At 39.6% G+C, this 14,178-nt stretch overlaps 1 protein-coding gene across 1 annotated transcript in view; it reads right to left on the bottom strand.

Moving 5' to 3' along the window:
- LOC139766186 (voltage-dependent T-type calcium channel subunit alpha-1G-like) overlaps nucleotides 1–14,178 on the bottom strand; it is a 1,124,919-nt gene that overhangs the window by 311,746 nt on the left and 798,995 nt on the right. The window contains exons 23-24 of the mRNA XM_071694457.1: nucleotides 12,640–12,858; nucleotides 5,279–5,471 (exon numbers count right to left, since the gene is read on the bottom strand). Coding sequence (XP_071550558.1) covers nucleotides 5,279–5,471; nucleotides 12,640–12,858 — 412 coding nt within the window. The remainder of the gene's footprint in view (nucleotides 1–5,278; nucleotides 5,472–12,639; nucleotides 12,859–14,178) is intronic.

The raw sequence follows: 14,178 nt of genomic DNA, 5'->3' as shown, positions 1-14,178 counted from the left end.
CGGCTTTCATCTTCCGCAAAGCTTTTACTACCTTTTCTCTGTTTACCAAATCATTTTCCCTAACCCTCTCACTTTGCACACCACCTCAACCAAAACACCCTATATCTGCCACTCTATCATCAAACACATTCAACAAACCTTCAAAATACTCACTCCATCTCCTTCTCACATCACCACTACTTGTTATCACCTCCCCATTTGCGCCCTTCACTGAAGTTCCCATGTGCTCCCTTGTCTTACGCACTTTATTTACCTCATTCCATAACATCTTTTTATTCTCCCTAAAATTTAATGATACTCTCTCACCCCAACTCTCATTTGCCCTCTTTTTCACCTCTTGCACCTTTCTCTTGACTTCCTGTCTCTTTCTTTTATACATCTCCCACTCAATTGCATTTTTTCCCTGCAAAAATTGTCCAAATGCCTCTCTCTTCTCTTTCACTAATAATCTTACTTCTTCATCCCACCACTCACTACCCTTTCTAATCAACCCACCTCCCACTCTTCTCATGCCACAAACATCTTTTGTGCAATCCATTACTGATTCCCTAAATACATCCCATTCCTCCCCCACTCCCCTTACTTCCATTGTTCTCACCTTTTCCCATTCTGTACTCAGTCTCTCCCGGTACTTCCTCACACAAGTCTCCTTCCCAAGCTCACTTACTCTCACCACTCTCCTCACCCCAACATTCACTCTTCTTTTCTGAAAACCCATACAAATCTTCACCTTAGCCTCCACAAGATAATGATCAGACATCCCTCCAGTTGCACCTCTCAGCACATTAACATCCAAAAGTCTCTCTTTCGCGCGCCTGTCAATTAACACGTAATCCAATAACACTCTCTGGCCATCTCTCCTACTTACATACGTATACTTATGTATATCTTGCTTTTTAAACCAGGTATTCCCAATCACCGGTCCTTTTTCAGCACATAAATCTACAAGCTCTTCACCATTTCCATTTACAACACTGAACACCCCATGTATACCAATTATTCCCTCAACTGCCACATTACTCACCTTTGCATTCAAATCACCCATCACTATAACCCGGTCTCGTGCATCAAAACCACTAACACACTCATTCAGCTGCTCCCAAAACACTTGCCTCTCATGATCTTTCTTCTCATGCCCAGGTGCATATGCACCAATAATCACCCATCTCTCTCCATCAACTTTCAGTTTTACCCATATCAATCGAGAATTTACTTTCTTACATTCTATCACATACTCCCACAACTGTATTATTGACTGGTTGGTAAGGTTATTTAATGTATGTATGACTCATGGTGAGATGCCTGAGGATTGGCGGAATGCTTGCATAGTGCCATTGTACAAATTCAAAGGGGATAAGAGTGAGTGCTCAAATTACAGAGGTATAAGTTGTTGAGTATTCCTGGTAATTTATATGGGAGGTTATTGATTGAGAGGGTGAAGGCATGTACAGAACATCAGATTGGGGAAGAGCAGTGTGGTTTCAGAAGTGGTAGAGGATGTGTGGATCAGGTGTTTGCTTTGAAGAATGTATGTGAGAAATACTTAGAAAAGCAAATGGATTTGTATGTAGCATTTATGGATCTGGAGAAGGCATATGATAGAGTTGATAGAGATGCTCTGTGGAAGGTATCAAGAATATATGGTGTGGGAGGCAAGTTGTTAGAAGCAGTGAAAAGTTTTAATCGAGGATGTAAGGCATGTGTACGTGTAGGAAGAGAGGAAAGTGATTGGTTCTAAGTGAATGTAGGTTTGCGGCAGGGGTGTGTGATGTTTCCATGGTTGTTTAATTTGTTTATGGATGGGGCTGTTAGGGAGGTGAATGCAAGAGTTTTGGAAAGAGGGGCAAGTATGAAGTCTGTTGGGGATGAGAGAGCTTGGGAAGTGAGTCAGTTGTTGTTCGCTGATGATACAGCGCTGGTGGCTGATTCATGTGAGAAACTGCAGAAGCTGGTGACTGAGTTTGGTAAAGTGTGTGAAAGAAGAAAGTTAAGAGTAAATGTGAATAAGAGCAAGGTTATTAGGTACAGTAGGGTTGAGGGTCAAGTCAATTGGGAGGTAAGTTTGAATGGAGAAAAACTGGAGGAAGTAAAGTGTTTTAGATATCTGGGAGTGGATCTGGCAGCGGATGGAACCATGGAAGTGGAAGTGGATCATAGGGTGGGGGAAGGGGCGAAAATCCTGGGAGCCTTGAAGAATGTGTGGAAGTCGAGAACATTATCTCGGAAAGCAAAAATGGGTATGTTTGAAGGAATAGTGGTTCCAACAATGCTGTATGGTTGCGAGGCGTAGGCTATGGATAGAGTTGTGCACAGGAGGATGGATGTGCTGGAAATGAGATGTTTGAGGACAATGTGTGGTGTGAGGTGGTTTGATCGAGTAAGTAACGTAAGGGTAAGAGAGATGTGTGGAAATAATAAGAGCGTGGTTGAGAGAGCAGAAGAGGGTGTTTTGAAATGGTTTGGGCACATGGAGAGAATGAGTGGAGAAAGATTGACCAAGAGGATATATGTGTCGGAGGTGGAGGGAACGAGAAGTGGGAGACCAAATTGAAGGTGGAAAGATGGAGTGAAAAAGATTTTGTGTGATCGGGGCCTGAACATGCAGGAGGGTGAAAGGAGGGCAAGGAATAGAGTGAATTGGATCGATGTGGTATACCGGGGTTGACGTGCTGTCAGTGGATTGAATCAGGGCATGTGAAGCGTCTGGGGTGAACCATGGAAAGCTGTGTAGGTATGTATATTTGCGTGTGTGGACGTATGTATATACATGTGTATGGGGGTGGGTTGGGCCATTTCTTTCGTCTGTTTCTTTGCGCTACCTCGCAAACGCGGGAGACAGCGACAAAGCAAAAAAAAAAAAAATATATATATATATATATATTTCTTTTCTTTCTTTCAAACTATTCGCCATTTCCCGTGTTAGCGAGGTAGCGTTAAGAACAGAGGACTGGGCCTTGGAGGGAATATCCTCACCTGGCCCCCTTCTCTGTTCCTTGTTTTGGAAAATTAAAAAAAAACAAGAGGGGAAGATTTCCAGCCCCCCGCTCCCTCCCCTTTTAGTCGCCTTCTACGACACGCAGGGAATACGTGGGAAGTATTCTTTCTCCCCTATCCCAGGGATAATATATATATATATATATATATATATATATATATATATATATATATATATATATATATATATATATATATATTATATTTTTTTTTATTATACTTTGTCGCTGTCTCCCGCGTTTGCGAGGTAGCGCAAGGAAACAGACGAAAGAAATGGCCCAACCCCCCCCCCCATACACATGTATATACATACGTCCACAAATGCAAATATACATACCTACACAGCTTTCCATGGTTTATCCCAGACGCTTCACATGCCTTGATTCAATCCACTGACAGCACGTCAACCCCGGTATACCACATCGCTCCAATTCACTCTATTCCTTGCCCTCCTTTCACCCTCCTGCATGTTCAGGCCCCGATCACACAAAATCTTTTTTACTCCATCTTTCCACCTCCAATTTGGTCTCCCTCTTCTCCTCGTTCCCTCCACCTCCGACACATATATCCTCTTGGTCAATCTTTCCTCACTCATTCTCTCCATGTGCCCAAACCACTTCAAAACACCCTCTTCTGCTCTCTCAACCACGCTCTTTTTATTTCCACACATCTCTCTTACCCTTACGTTACTCACTCGATCAAACCACCTCACACCACACATTGTCCTCAAACATCTCATTTCCAGCACATCTATCCTCCTGCGCACAACTCTATCCATAGCCCACGCCTCGCAACCATACAACATTGTTGGAACCACTATTCCTTCAAACATACCCATTTTTGCTTTCCGAGATAATGTTCTTGACTTCCACACATTCTTCAAGGCCCCCAGAATTTTCGCCCCCTCCCCCACCCTATGATCCACTTCCGCTTCCATGGTTCCATATATATATATATCTATCTTTCTTTCTTTCATACTATTCGCCATTTCCTGCATTAGCAAGGTGGTGCTAACAACAGAGGAGTGGGCCTTTGAGGGAATATCCTCACCTGGCCCACTTCTCTGTCCCTTCTTTTGGAAAATTAAAAATAAACCGAGAGGGGAGGATTTCCAGCCCCCCGCTCCCTTCCCTTTTAGTCGCCTTCTACGACACGCAGGGAATACATGGGAAGTATTCTTTCTCCCCTATCCCCAGGGATATATAAATATATATACATTCTCTCTTGGATTCATTCTGATTTCCAGCGTCTTGCTCCTATCCGTCTCAATTGCCTTCTACAATATTGTGGAGATGCATGGGTCATCTTTCTTCACTATCCCTAGTGAATGATAATTTCATTCAAAAATATGTTAGTGTTCATATGAAATCTTCATTCTCAGTTGTATTTGTTTTATTTCATCAACAGAAACTTGAACATGAAAATTTGTATGCCTATCTTTTAGTTTCCAATGTAAAGCTATTTTGATAATTAGTACATAAGCTGCTGCAAGCTACAAACACTCAAGAGACTATAATAAATCACTGTTGCCTCAGATAAGAAAATGTGTCAGTTCAAGCAATTTAGAGAGAGCTGAAGTAATCATAAACACTCACAAGGTAGTCACATTTCCATATCACTCAAGAAATTCTACAGGCAATCCAAAAGTTATTTTAGCATCTACATGGAATTCAAGCCCTTTACTTAATTGGAGCTTCATGCGTTTTAATTGTCTCTTTCTTCTCCTCCTCAACCGGATTTCAGCATCGATGTCCACTGATGCTGGATCAATGCCAGCAGCCTCCAGACTTTTTACTCTTTCTTCTCTGAATTTTTCAATTTCTTAATTTTCATGAGTGAAAAAAATCATCTTTATTAACATGCAACGAAAAAAGAAGCAAGAAATATATAATAAACACTAGAGAATAATATACAGGCAAATATATTCACCACAAGTTATGAGGATGCATGAAACTGATTTAACAAGAAAGAACTAACAGATATGGCAATTTGGTTCAATGTACAATGAGGAAAGAAAATACAGAAATAGCACACAAAGGGGTTTAAGAAACACTTTATTTGTCAATCTTAGAAAAAGTTTTGCATCTAATCTTATGCTTCCATATAATGACATTATCAGAGAGAAAATACAAGAGAATCACACTTTATATTCTAGGAAAATCGAAGAAAAAATTTAGATTTTTCATAATCAATGAATATGGTTACTAAAATAAATTTCCTTTAAAGGAAAACAAGTCAGTGTAATGGCAAAAATTACTCTACTTAAAATCTCTGGATTACTTACTTCTCCTCTTCTTCTCAAGTTTCTTGGCTCTTTTAGCTGCCCTTCGTGCCTTTTCTTCCTTCTCCTGCTCCTCCCGGCACCGATGGAAATTCTCCACTACAACGCCCACAAACATGTTCAGCACAAAGAATCCAACCAACAGCAGAAAGGAGATGAAGTACAGCAGCCGCCACTGTGAGTAGTTTTCTACTGGCTGAAGAACATGGGAACATGTTACTAACTGAAGCTGAAAAAACTTGAAATATAATACAGCCTACAAGGCAAAGTGTATTCATGGCTACACGGTATCAGGAACAAGGTAAATACTTTTTCAATACTGCATGGAGTAAGGAGCTAGATTGACTTTTACATATATGAAGTGAGTTATGCATAATTCAGAGGATCAGTGTCTCCAGCTATCTATTCAATTAGAAAATTAGCTATCTGGACAACCCATCCATTCCCTTACCACCACAAGTAAACTCCTCTAACTCATGCTTACTTACACTCTTGTTCAAGAATATAATACCACTAAGTATAGGCTATAACAAAGGGTATTAGGAGATTTTCAGTCATGTCCTAGACTACACCAAAAATTCATCATTAATCTATACACTGTACTACTTTAAATACCACAAAACTGAATAATGAGAAAGAATCATCAGAGCTGTAATGTCATACCTCATCCTGACACTAAACATGATATAACAGGCACAGTTGTTGAGAAAAAAATAATAAACTTGTGGCTTTATGGATGAACATACCTTATCTGAAAATTTGGTGAAATTCAAAAGAACCTATTCTTGCTCAATTTGGGGCCTTATGAGCACAAAACATGAGAGTCTAAGACATAATATAATGCCAGATGAGACCATCTGGCCTACTCTTAAGGTTAAACTCTCCCCCCTAGAGACAAGTGTCAATACAGAGAACAGGCCCATCCCTAGCAGCCCTCTCTGGTGATTCCTGTCAGGTCATGGAGGTGTGATCTCATTCCATCATTTGACAACAACATAGAAATGTGTGAATGACATGAAACAAATGGAAGGAGAAGAAAGTAGAAAGACAGAAGAAAGTATTGGTTACAGGTCTCTCTATGCAGGCAAAAAATAAAATTCAAAGCACCAATCATTCCTTAATGAGAATTACCCTGTGAGCAAGGAATACGATAGTATGGGCATGTGAAAGGAGATGTTCCAGGACTGCCTGCAAGTACAGATGTTCCCTGACACATATATGAGTTCCATTCTGACCAACCAGTCGTATCTTCAAATGGATGTAAGTTGGACGTATGTCAGCATGGCATACAGAATTCATATACCTGCACAGCATTCTTTCAACCGATTCAATTTCTATCATGATTATCTTGTTCTTTATTAACCAACATTATAATATGATTTTGAAGTTTCTCCTTACCTTTTATCTAGGATTCTTTTGTTCCTAGATTGATTCACCCAAACTTTCAATGAGCTTTTCAGAAGCTTCTTCATCAGCACTTGCTGCTTCACCTAGGACTTGAACATTGAGCAAGCTATATTTTCTTCTAAATATATTCAACCACCCAAGACCTACTTTGAAGTTCTCAATCTAATCATCTCCTGCTTACTCCTTCAAAGTATAAAAAAGACTTCTACCTTTTATCCTAAATTGTAAGTGAGCTTGGTGGTACAGGGTTTTGAATTTCATCTTCCATCATCAGCTTTTCCATTATGTGGATAGACCCTTGACTTCATACTTCCCGAACATTTCACTGCTTCATGTATTTTTTCTTTGTCCTTTGTGGAAGATGTATATATGTGTGTGGATGTAAGGATCAGGTGTTTACTTTGAAGAATGTATGTGAGAAATACTTAGAAATGCAAATGGATTTGTATGTAGCATTTATGGATCTGGAGAAGGCATATGATAGAGTTGATAGAGATGCTCTGTGGAAGGTATTAAGAATATATGGTGTGGGAGGCAAGTTGTTAGAAGCAATGAAAAGTTTTTATCGAGGATGTAAGGCATGTGTACGTGTAGGAAGAGAGGAAAATGATTGGTTCTCAGTGAATGTAGGTTTGCAGCAGGGGTGTGTGATGTCTCCATGGTTGTTTAATTTGTTTATGGATGGGGTTGTTAGGGAGGTGAATGCAGGAGTTTTGGAAAGAGGTGAAGTATGAAGTCTGTTGTGGATGAGAGAGCTTGGGAAGTGAGTCAGTTGTTGTTCGCTGATGATACAGCGCTGGTGGCTGATTCATGTGAGAAACTGCAGAAGCTAGTGACTGAGTTTGGTAAAGTGTGTGAAAGAAGAAAGTTGAGAGTAAATGTGAATAAGAGCAAGGTTTTTAGGTACAGTAGGGTTGAGGGTCAAGTCAATTGGGAGGTAAGTTTGAATGGAGAAAAACTGGAGGAAGTGAAGCGTTTTAGATATCAGGGAGTGGATTTGGCAGTGGATGGAACCATGGAAGCAGAAGTGAATCATAGGGTGGGGGAGGAAGCGAAAATTCTGGGAGCCTTGAAGAATGTGTGGAAGTCGAAAACATTATCTCGGAAAGCAAAAATGGGTATGTTTGAAGGAATAGTGGCTCCAACAATATTGTATGGTTGCTATGTTGGTGTGAGGTGGTTCGATCGAGTAAGTAATAATAGGGTAAGAGAGATGTGTGGTAATAAAAAGAGTGTGGTTGAGAGAGCAGAGGAGGGTGTTTTGAAATGGTTGGTCACATGGAGAGAATGAATGAGGAAAGATTGACAGAGAGGATATATGTGTCGGAGGTGGAGGGAACAAGGAGAGTGGGAAACCAAATTGGAGGTGGAAAAATGGAGCGAAAAAGATTTTGAGTGATTGGGGCCTGAACATGCAGGAGGGTGAAAGGCATGCAAGGAATAGAGTGAATAGGAATGATGTGGTATACCGGGGTCGACGTGCTGTCAATGGATTGAATCAGGGCATGTGAAGTGTCTAGGGTAAACCATGGAAAGTTCTGTGGGGCCTGGATGTGGAAAGGGAGCTGTGGTTTCGGTGCATTATTACATGACAGCTAGTGACTGTGTGAATGAATGGGGCCTTTGTTGTCTTTTCCTAGTGCTACCTTGCACACATGAGGGGGGAGGGGGTTGTTATTCCATGTGTGGCGAGGTGGTGATGGGAATAAATAAAGGCAGACAGTATGAATTATGTACATGTGTATATATGTATATGTCTGTGTGTATATATATGTATACATTGAGATGATAGGTATGTATATTTGCGTGTGTGGATGTGTATGTACATACATGTGTATGTGGGTACACATACATGAGCATAATTTATACTTGCTGCCTTTATTTATTCCTGTTGCCACCCAACCACGCATGAAATGACAACCCCCTCCCCCACATGCGTGCAAGGTAGTGCTGGGAAAGACAACAAAGGCCACATTTGTTCACACTAAGTCTCCAGCTGTCATGTATAATGCACCTAAGCCACGGCACCTTTTCCACATCCAGGCCCCACAACTTTCCATAGTTTACCCCAAACACTTCACATGCGCTGGTTCAATCTATTGACAGAACGTCCACCCCTGTATACAACATCGTTCCAATTCACTCTATTCCTTGCATGCCTTTCACCCTCCTGCATGTTCAAGCCCCAATCGCCCAAAATCTTTTTCACTCCATCCTTCCACCTCCAATTTGGTCTCCCACTTCTCCTCATTCCCTCCACCTCTGACAAATATATCCCCTTTGTCAATCTTTTCTTATTCATTCTCTCCATGTGAGCAAACCATTTCAATACACCCTCTTCTGCTCTCTCAACTACACTTTTTTTTATTACCACACATCTCTCTTACCCTTTCATTACTTGATCAAACCACTTCACACCACATATTGTCCTCAAACATCTCATTTCCAACATATCCACCCTCCTCCGCACAACCCTATCTATAGCTCACGCCTTGCAACCATATAACATACCCAATTTTGCTTTTCGAGATGATGTTCTCACCTTCCACACATTTTTCAATGCTCCCAGCAATTCTGCCCCCTCCCCTACACTGTGGCTCACTTCCACTTCCATGGTTCCATCCGCTGCAAAACCCACTCCCAGATATCTAAAACACTTCACGTCCTCCAGTTCCTCCCCATTCAAACTTACCCCCCAACTGACTTGTCCCTCAGCCCTAACATACCTAATAATCTTGCTCTTATTCACATTTACTCTCAGCATTCTTCTTTCACGCACTTTACCAAACTCATTCACCAGCTTTTGCAGTTTCTCACCCGAATCAGCCACCAGCACTGTATCATCAGCGAACAACAACTGACTCACTTCCCAAGCTCTCTCATCCACAACAGACTGCTATTTGCCCCTCTCTCCAAAAATCTCGCATTCACCTCACTAACAACCACATCCATAAACAAATTAAACAACCATGGAGACATTACGCACCCCTGCCACAAACCGACATTCATTGAGAATCAATCACTTTCCTCTCTTCCTACTCGTACACATGCCTTACATCCTCAATAAAAACTTTTCACTTCATCCTTCAACTTGCCTCCCACACCTCTATCAACTCTCATCATATGCCTTCTCCAGATCCATAAATGCTACACAAATTGATTTGTTTTTCTTAGTATTTCTCAAATACATTCTTCAAAGCAAACTATGATCCACACATCCTCTACCACTTCTGAAACCCCACTGCTCTTCCCAATTCTGATGTTCTGTACATGCCTTCACCCTCTCAATCAATACCCTCCCATATGATTTCCCAGGAATACTCAACAAACTTATGCTCTGTAATTTAAACACTCACCTTTATCCCCTTTGCCTTTATACAATGGCACTATGCATGCATTCCACCAATCGTCAGTCACTTCACTATGAATCATACATACACTGAATATTCTTACCAACCAGTTAACAACACAGTCACCCCCTTTTTTAATTAATTCCACTGCAATGCCATCGAAACCCGCCACCTTGCTGGCTTTCATTTTCTGCAAAGCTTTCACTATCTTTTCTCGGTTTACCAAATCATTCTCCCTGACCCTCTCACTTCGCACACCACCTCGACCAAAACACCCTATATCTGCGCCTATCATCTAACACATTCAACAAAATACTCACTCCATCTCCTTCTTACATCACCACTACTTGTTATTACCTCCCCATCAGCCCCCTTCACCAATGCTCCCATTTGTTCTCTTGTCTTACACACTTGCATCTCATGATCTTTCTTCTCATGCCCAAGAGCATAGACCCCAATAATCACCCATCTCTCTCCATTCACTTTCAGTTTTACCCATATCAATCTAGAGTTTACTTTCTTACACTCTATCACACCTTCCCACAACTCCTGTTGCAGGAGTATATGTCTAAGTATATATATGTATACGTTGAAATGTATAGGTATGCATATGTCATGTGTGGACATGTATGTATATACATGTGTATATGGGTGGGTTGGGCCATTCTTTTGCCTGTTTCCTTGTGCTACCTCGCTAATGTGGGAGACAGCGACAAAGTATAATAAATTAAAAATCAATCTAAAAAGTATATAAAAAGAATATCAAAAGTAATTGATCTATACAAGGCTCATGGTCCTGATGAAATTTCATTACATATGCATAGGAGATATGCAGATATGCTTTATATATCACTTGAATTTCAGTTCAAGACACAACTGGAGACAGGCATAGTACCAAGGGAATGGAAAAGGTAAATGTATACCTATGTATAAGAAAGGAGACTGGGAACAGTTGCTGAACTATAGACTGGTCCTGTTAATGAGTGTGTTCTGTAAGGTTCTGGAAAATTTTCAGAAAACAAGTAGATGACTTTCTGCAGAGGATAAATTTCCTAAGTGTAAACAGCATAGTCTTATGGAAAGGTCATTTGTAATTAGAGTTTTGTGAGAAAAAGAGCTCAGTCATGGACAAAAGGAAAGGCTAGGTGGACTATTAGCATCTGGACTGCCAGAAGGCATTAGGCACTAGACCACACTTGCAGGTGATTAAGAAGCACTGGATTACCAAGCAAGAATAAGGGGTTAACTCCTACAATGAATATTTATATCAGTGGGGGTAAAAAAAAAAAAAAAAAAAAAAAGACATATGTCAGATAAGCATTTTTAAAATGGGTCAAGGTGACCAGCGTAGTGACACAGGGTTCGATTTTGAGACTATTATCTTTTTCATCCATGTTAATGACATGCCTGAGGGTGTGGAATCCTATCTGAATATGTTTGCACATGATGCAAGGGTCATGGGGAATGTGAAAAGCAAGGAAGATTGCATTAGCTTACAAGGGGACCTAAACAACCTAAAGCTGGTCTTAAACATTGCTGATGAATTTCAACCAGAGGAAATGTAAAGTTATTAGGATGAGACAAACTGAAAGAAGGCCTCAATACGGACTAGGCAATAAACATCATCCCTACCTTATCATCAAAGTCCCATATTAGGAGAACAGCTAAGGAGACAAACTGTTTGGTGACAAATACCACAATAATATTCAAGTATATCAATAAGGAAACATTAAACATATTTCCAAGCTAAGCTTATTCCACATAAGGCCAGATCTAAAACGTTCTTATCAGGTTTGATCATTGCTCCTGAAGAAGTAAAAAGATCTCAAAGGCAAGGTCCAAAGGAGGGCAACAAAGATGGTACCAGAATAAAAAGGCCTCAGCTAAAGGGAAAGACATGGAAGAAGGAAAAGCGAAGGGTGATATAAATACAACCTCTGAGTTTCTGAAAGAGATGTAAGGATAATGCAACTAGAGGACATAACATGAAAGTAAGAAACTTGTACATACGGATGTAAAGAAATACTTTTATAGTATAAGACTGGTGGATGAATGGAACAAACTGACTGAAGATGATAGTTAATGCAGACAGCAAACATAAGTTCAAGTGGCTGCATGACAGATGAGTGTTCAAGAGATTGGGACATCAGAGTGTAAAACTCCCTCCCCATACAGTACAAACAGGTAATCAGATAAATACTACATACGGCCATTTTTTGGAATTTTTGTCTTAAACAAATATGGTTACAAAGCGTTTCTTCATTAATATGTAATACCTTCTCAGAGAATCAAGCTTCACAAATTATTACATGAAATGAAGATGCAGATCTCATATGGGCATCCTTCATATATTCACAAAGACCAACTAGTGCATACAAAAAAATTTAGGATTTAGCATCTATTTACAATGTGTGGAATGCCACTACAAGCATATATGGCTGTACATTTTGCCTCATGGTAGAGACTGGTGCCTGAAATATTGTTAAAGTAACAGCCTCAACTGCAGTGAACAGAGATGAAATTTCTGGGGTGTATATGACCTAGCCACAGTGAATGGTTTAAGATGTAATACATGATACTAACCATATATGACTTTGGTTTCCTTACCTGCAAGTCTACTCCAACAGCATCCAACCCAGTGTACATGATGTTGACCCACCCATCCTTGGAGGACAGGACAAACAAAGACATGAGAGCTTGGCCAAGGTCATCAAAATTGTATTTGCGATTGATCCACAAATTCCCCTGCGCCTGAAGACAGTCAGACTTGGTGATAATATTCTTGAGGTTTGGTCCATCACAGTAATAGAAGGATCCCTTGAATAACTGTAAGGTTGTAATTTACTGATAAATGTCATCATACATTTATTCTAGAATATAAAAAGACAATAAAAAATATTCAGTGTGACTGTTTATAATAACATCTTAGTTTATATCCAATTGCCTATCTCACATTAAAGACCTAGCATCAGGAACAAGCTAATAATGGCTTATTTGCACATGTTTAGTCATTTATCGTTGTTAAGGATAATACATTCTTAGGAAAAATGGTAAGGCTGAAAGGGGTAAGAATTTGATGAGGTATAGGAACTTATCTGGAATACACAATGAACAGGAGTTATGTGCATTACAGAGGCTACTTATTCAACACATGAGATGAGTTCTACAATGTGTTACTTTTAGTAAAGCTAATGTAAATAAACCCAACTTTAACACAAATTCAATTTTATAAAAACGGGATAAAATCATACAAAATATTTCTGGATATATTTTCTCCCATAAAGTGTTTTGTGTGTTAGACACACTAAAGATCATTATCATTTATATTTATCATTTATAATCATATGGAAAGATAAGGACTTGCTGATACTGATAGGATTTCATCCACAATCACATTGCATGAATACATCCAGTTTTACATAAATAATGATAGTTTTTCTGTTTTTTCATTTCATTAACACACCTAGTAGAAGATGGGCACTTCTTTATCATTTTAGCAGGGTTAAAGTCAAATTTCAATGAAGGCACTCTTTGATAGTTAGCTAAAACCCAATAGATGGAGAAGAACAGGAGGACTGAAGCATTAGTTCTGCTTATATTAAAACCAATTGTATGGACAGGTAAACACTAAGTTGGATAGAAAACCACCACATTTTACAATTGCATTTAATCTAAAAGGCTGAGTGTTTCAATGTGATTTACAATGGGAATTATATGTTTGCAATTCTCTTAATTCTATGACATACAGAAAAGCAGGTGGTATATGTTAATATTGATTAAATTACAATACTGCTTGATATTTTGAAAGATACACTGACCAACAAAGTTTGACTTGTGTTTCAGAAATGAAATGTATTTCCTTTTATGGATTTTGGGATGCTGAAAATGAAAATGATTTCCTTTTATGGATTTTGGGATACAGAATATGAAAGTGGTCTTGAAAATGCTTAACTGGCTATAGTTTATAAGAATAATTTGCTATCTTACATTTCACTAGCATTACACACTATTCTGGTGACAGAGGGTACAGTCACAGGCTTATCCTGATTAAACATGATATCTCTTTGCCTGTCACTTATATGCAAATCCTTAAGCTTCTCTTGTTACCATCCGGCAATAATCTGCCAACATCACTGAACTCCATTT

Source organism: Panulirus ornatus, chromosome 57 (assembly GCF_036320965.1).
Source record: "Panulirus ornatus isolate Po-2019 chromosome 57, ASM3632096v1, whole genome shotgun sequence".
Classification (NCBI taxonomy): Eukaryota; Metazoa; Arthropoda; class Malacostraca; order Decapoda; family Palinuridae; genus Panulirus; species Panulirus ornatus.
The sequence above is the reverse complement of the archived record's forward strand: the minus strand, read 5'-3'. Positions and strand labels throughout refer to the sequence as shown.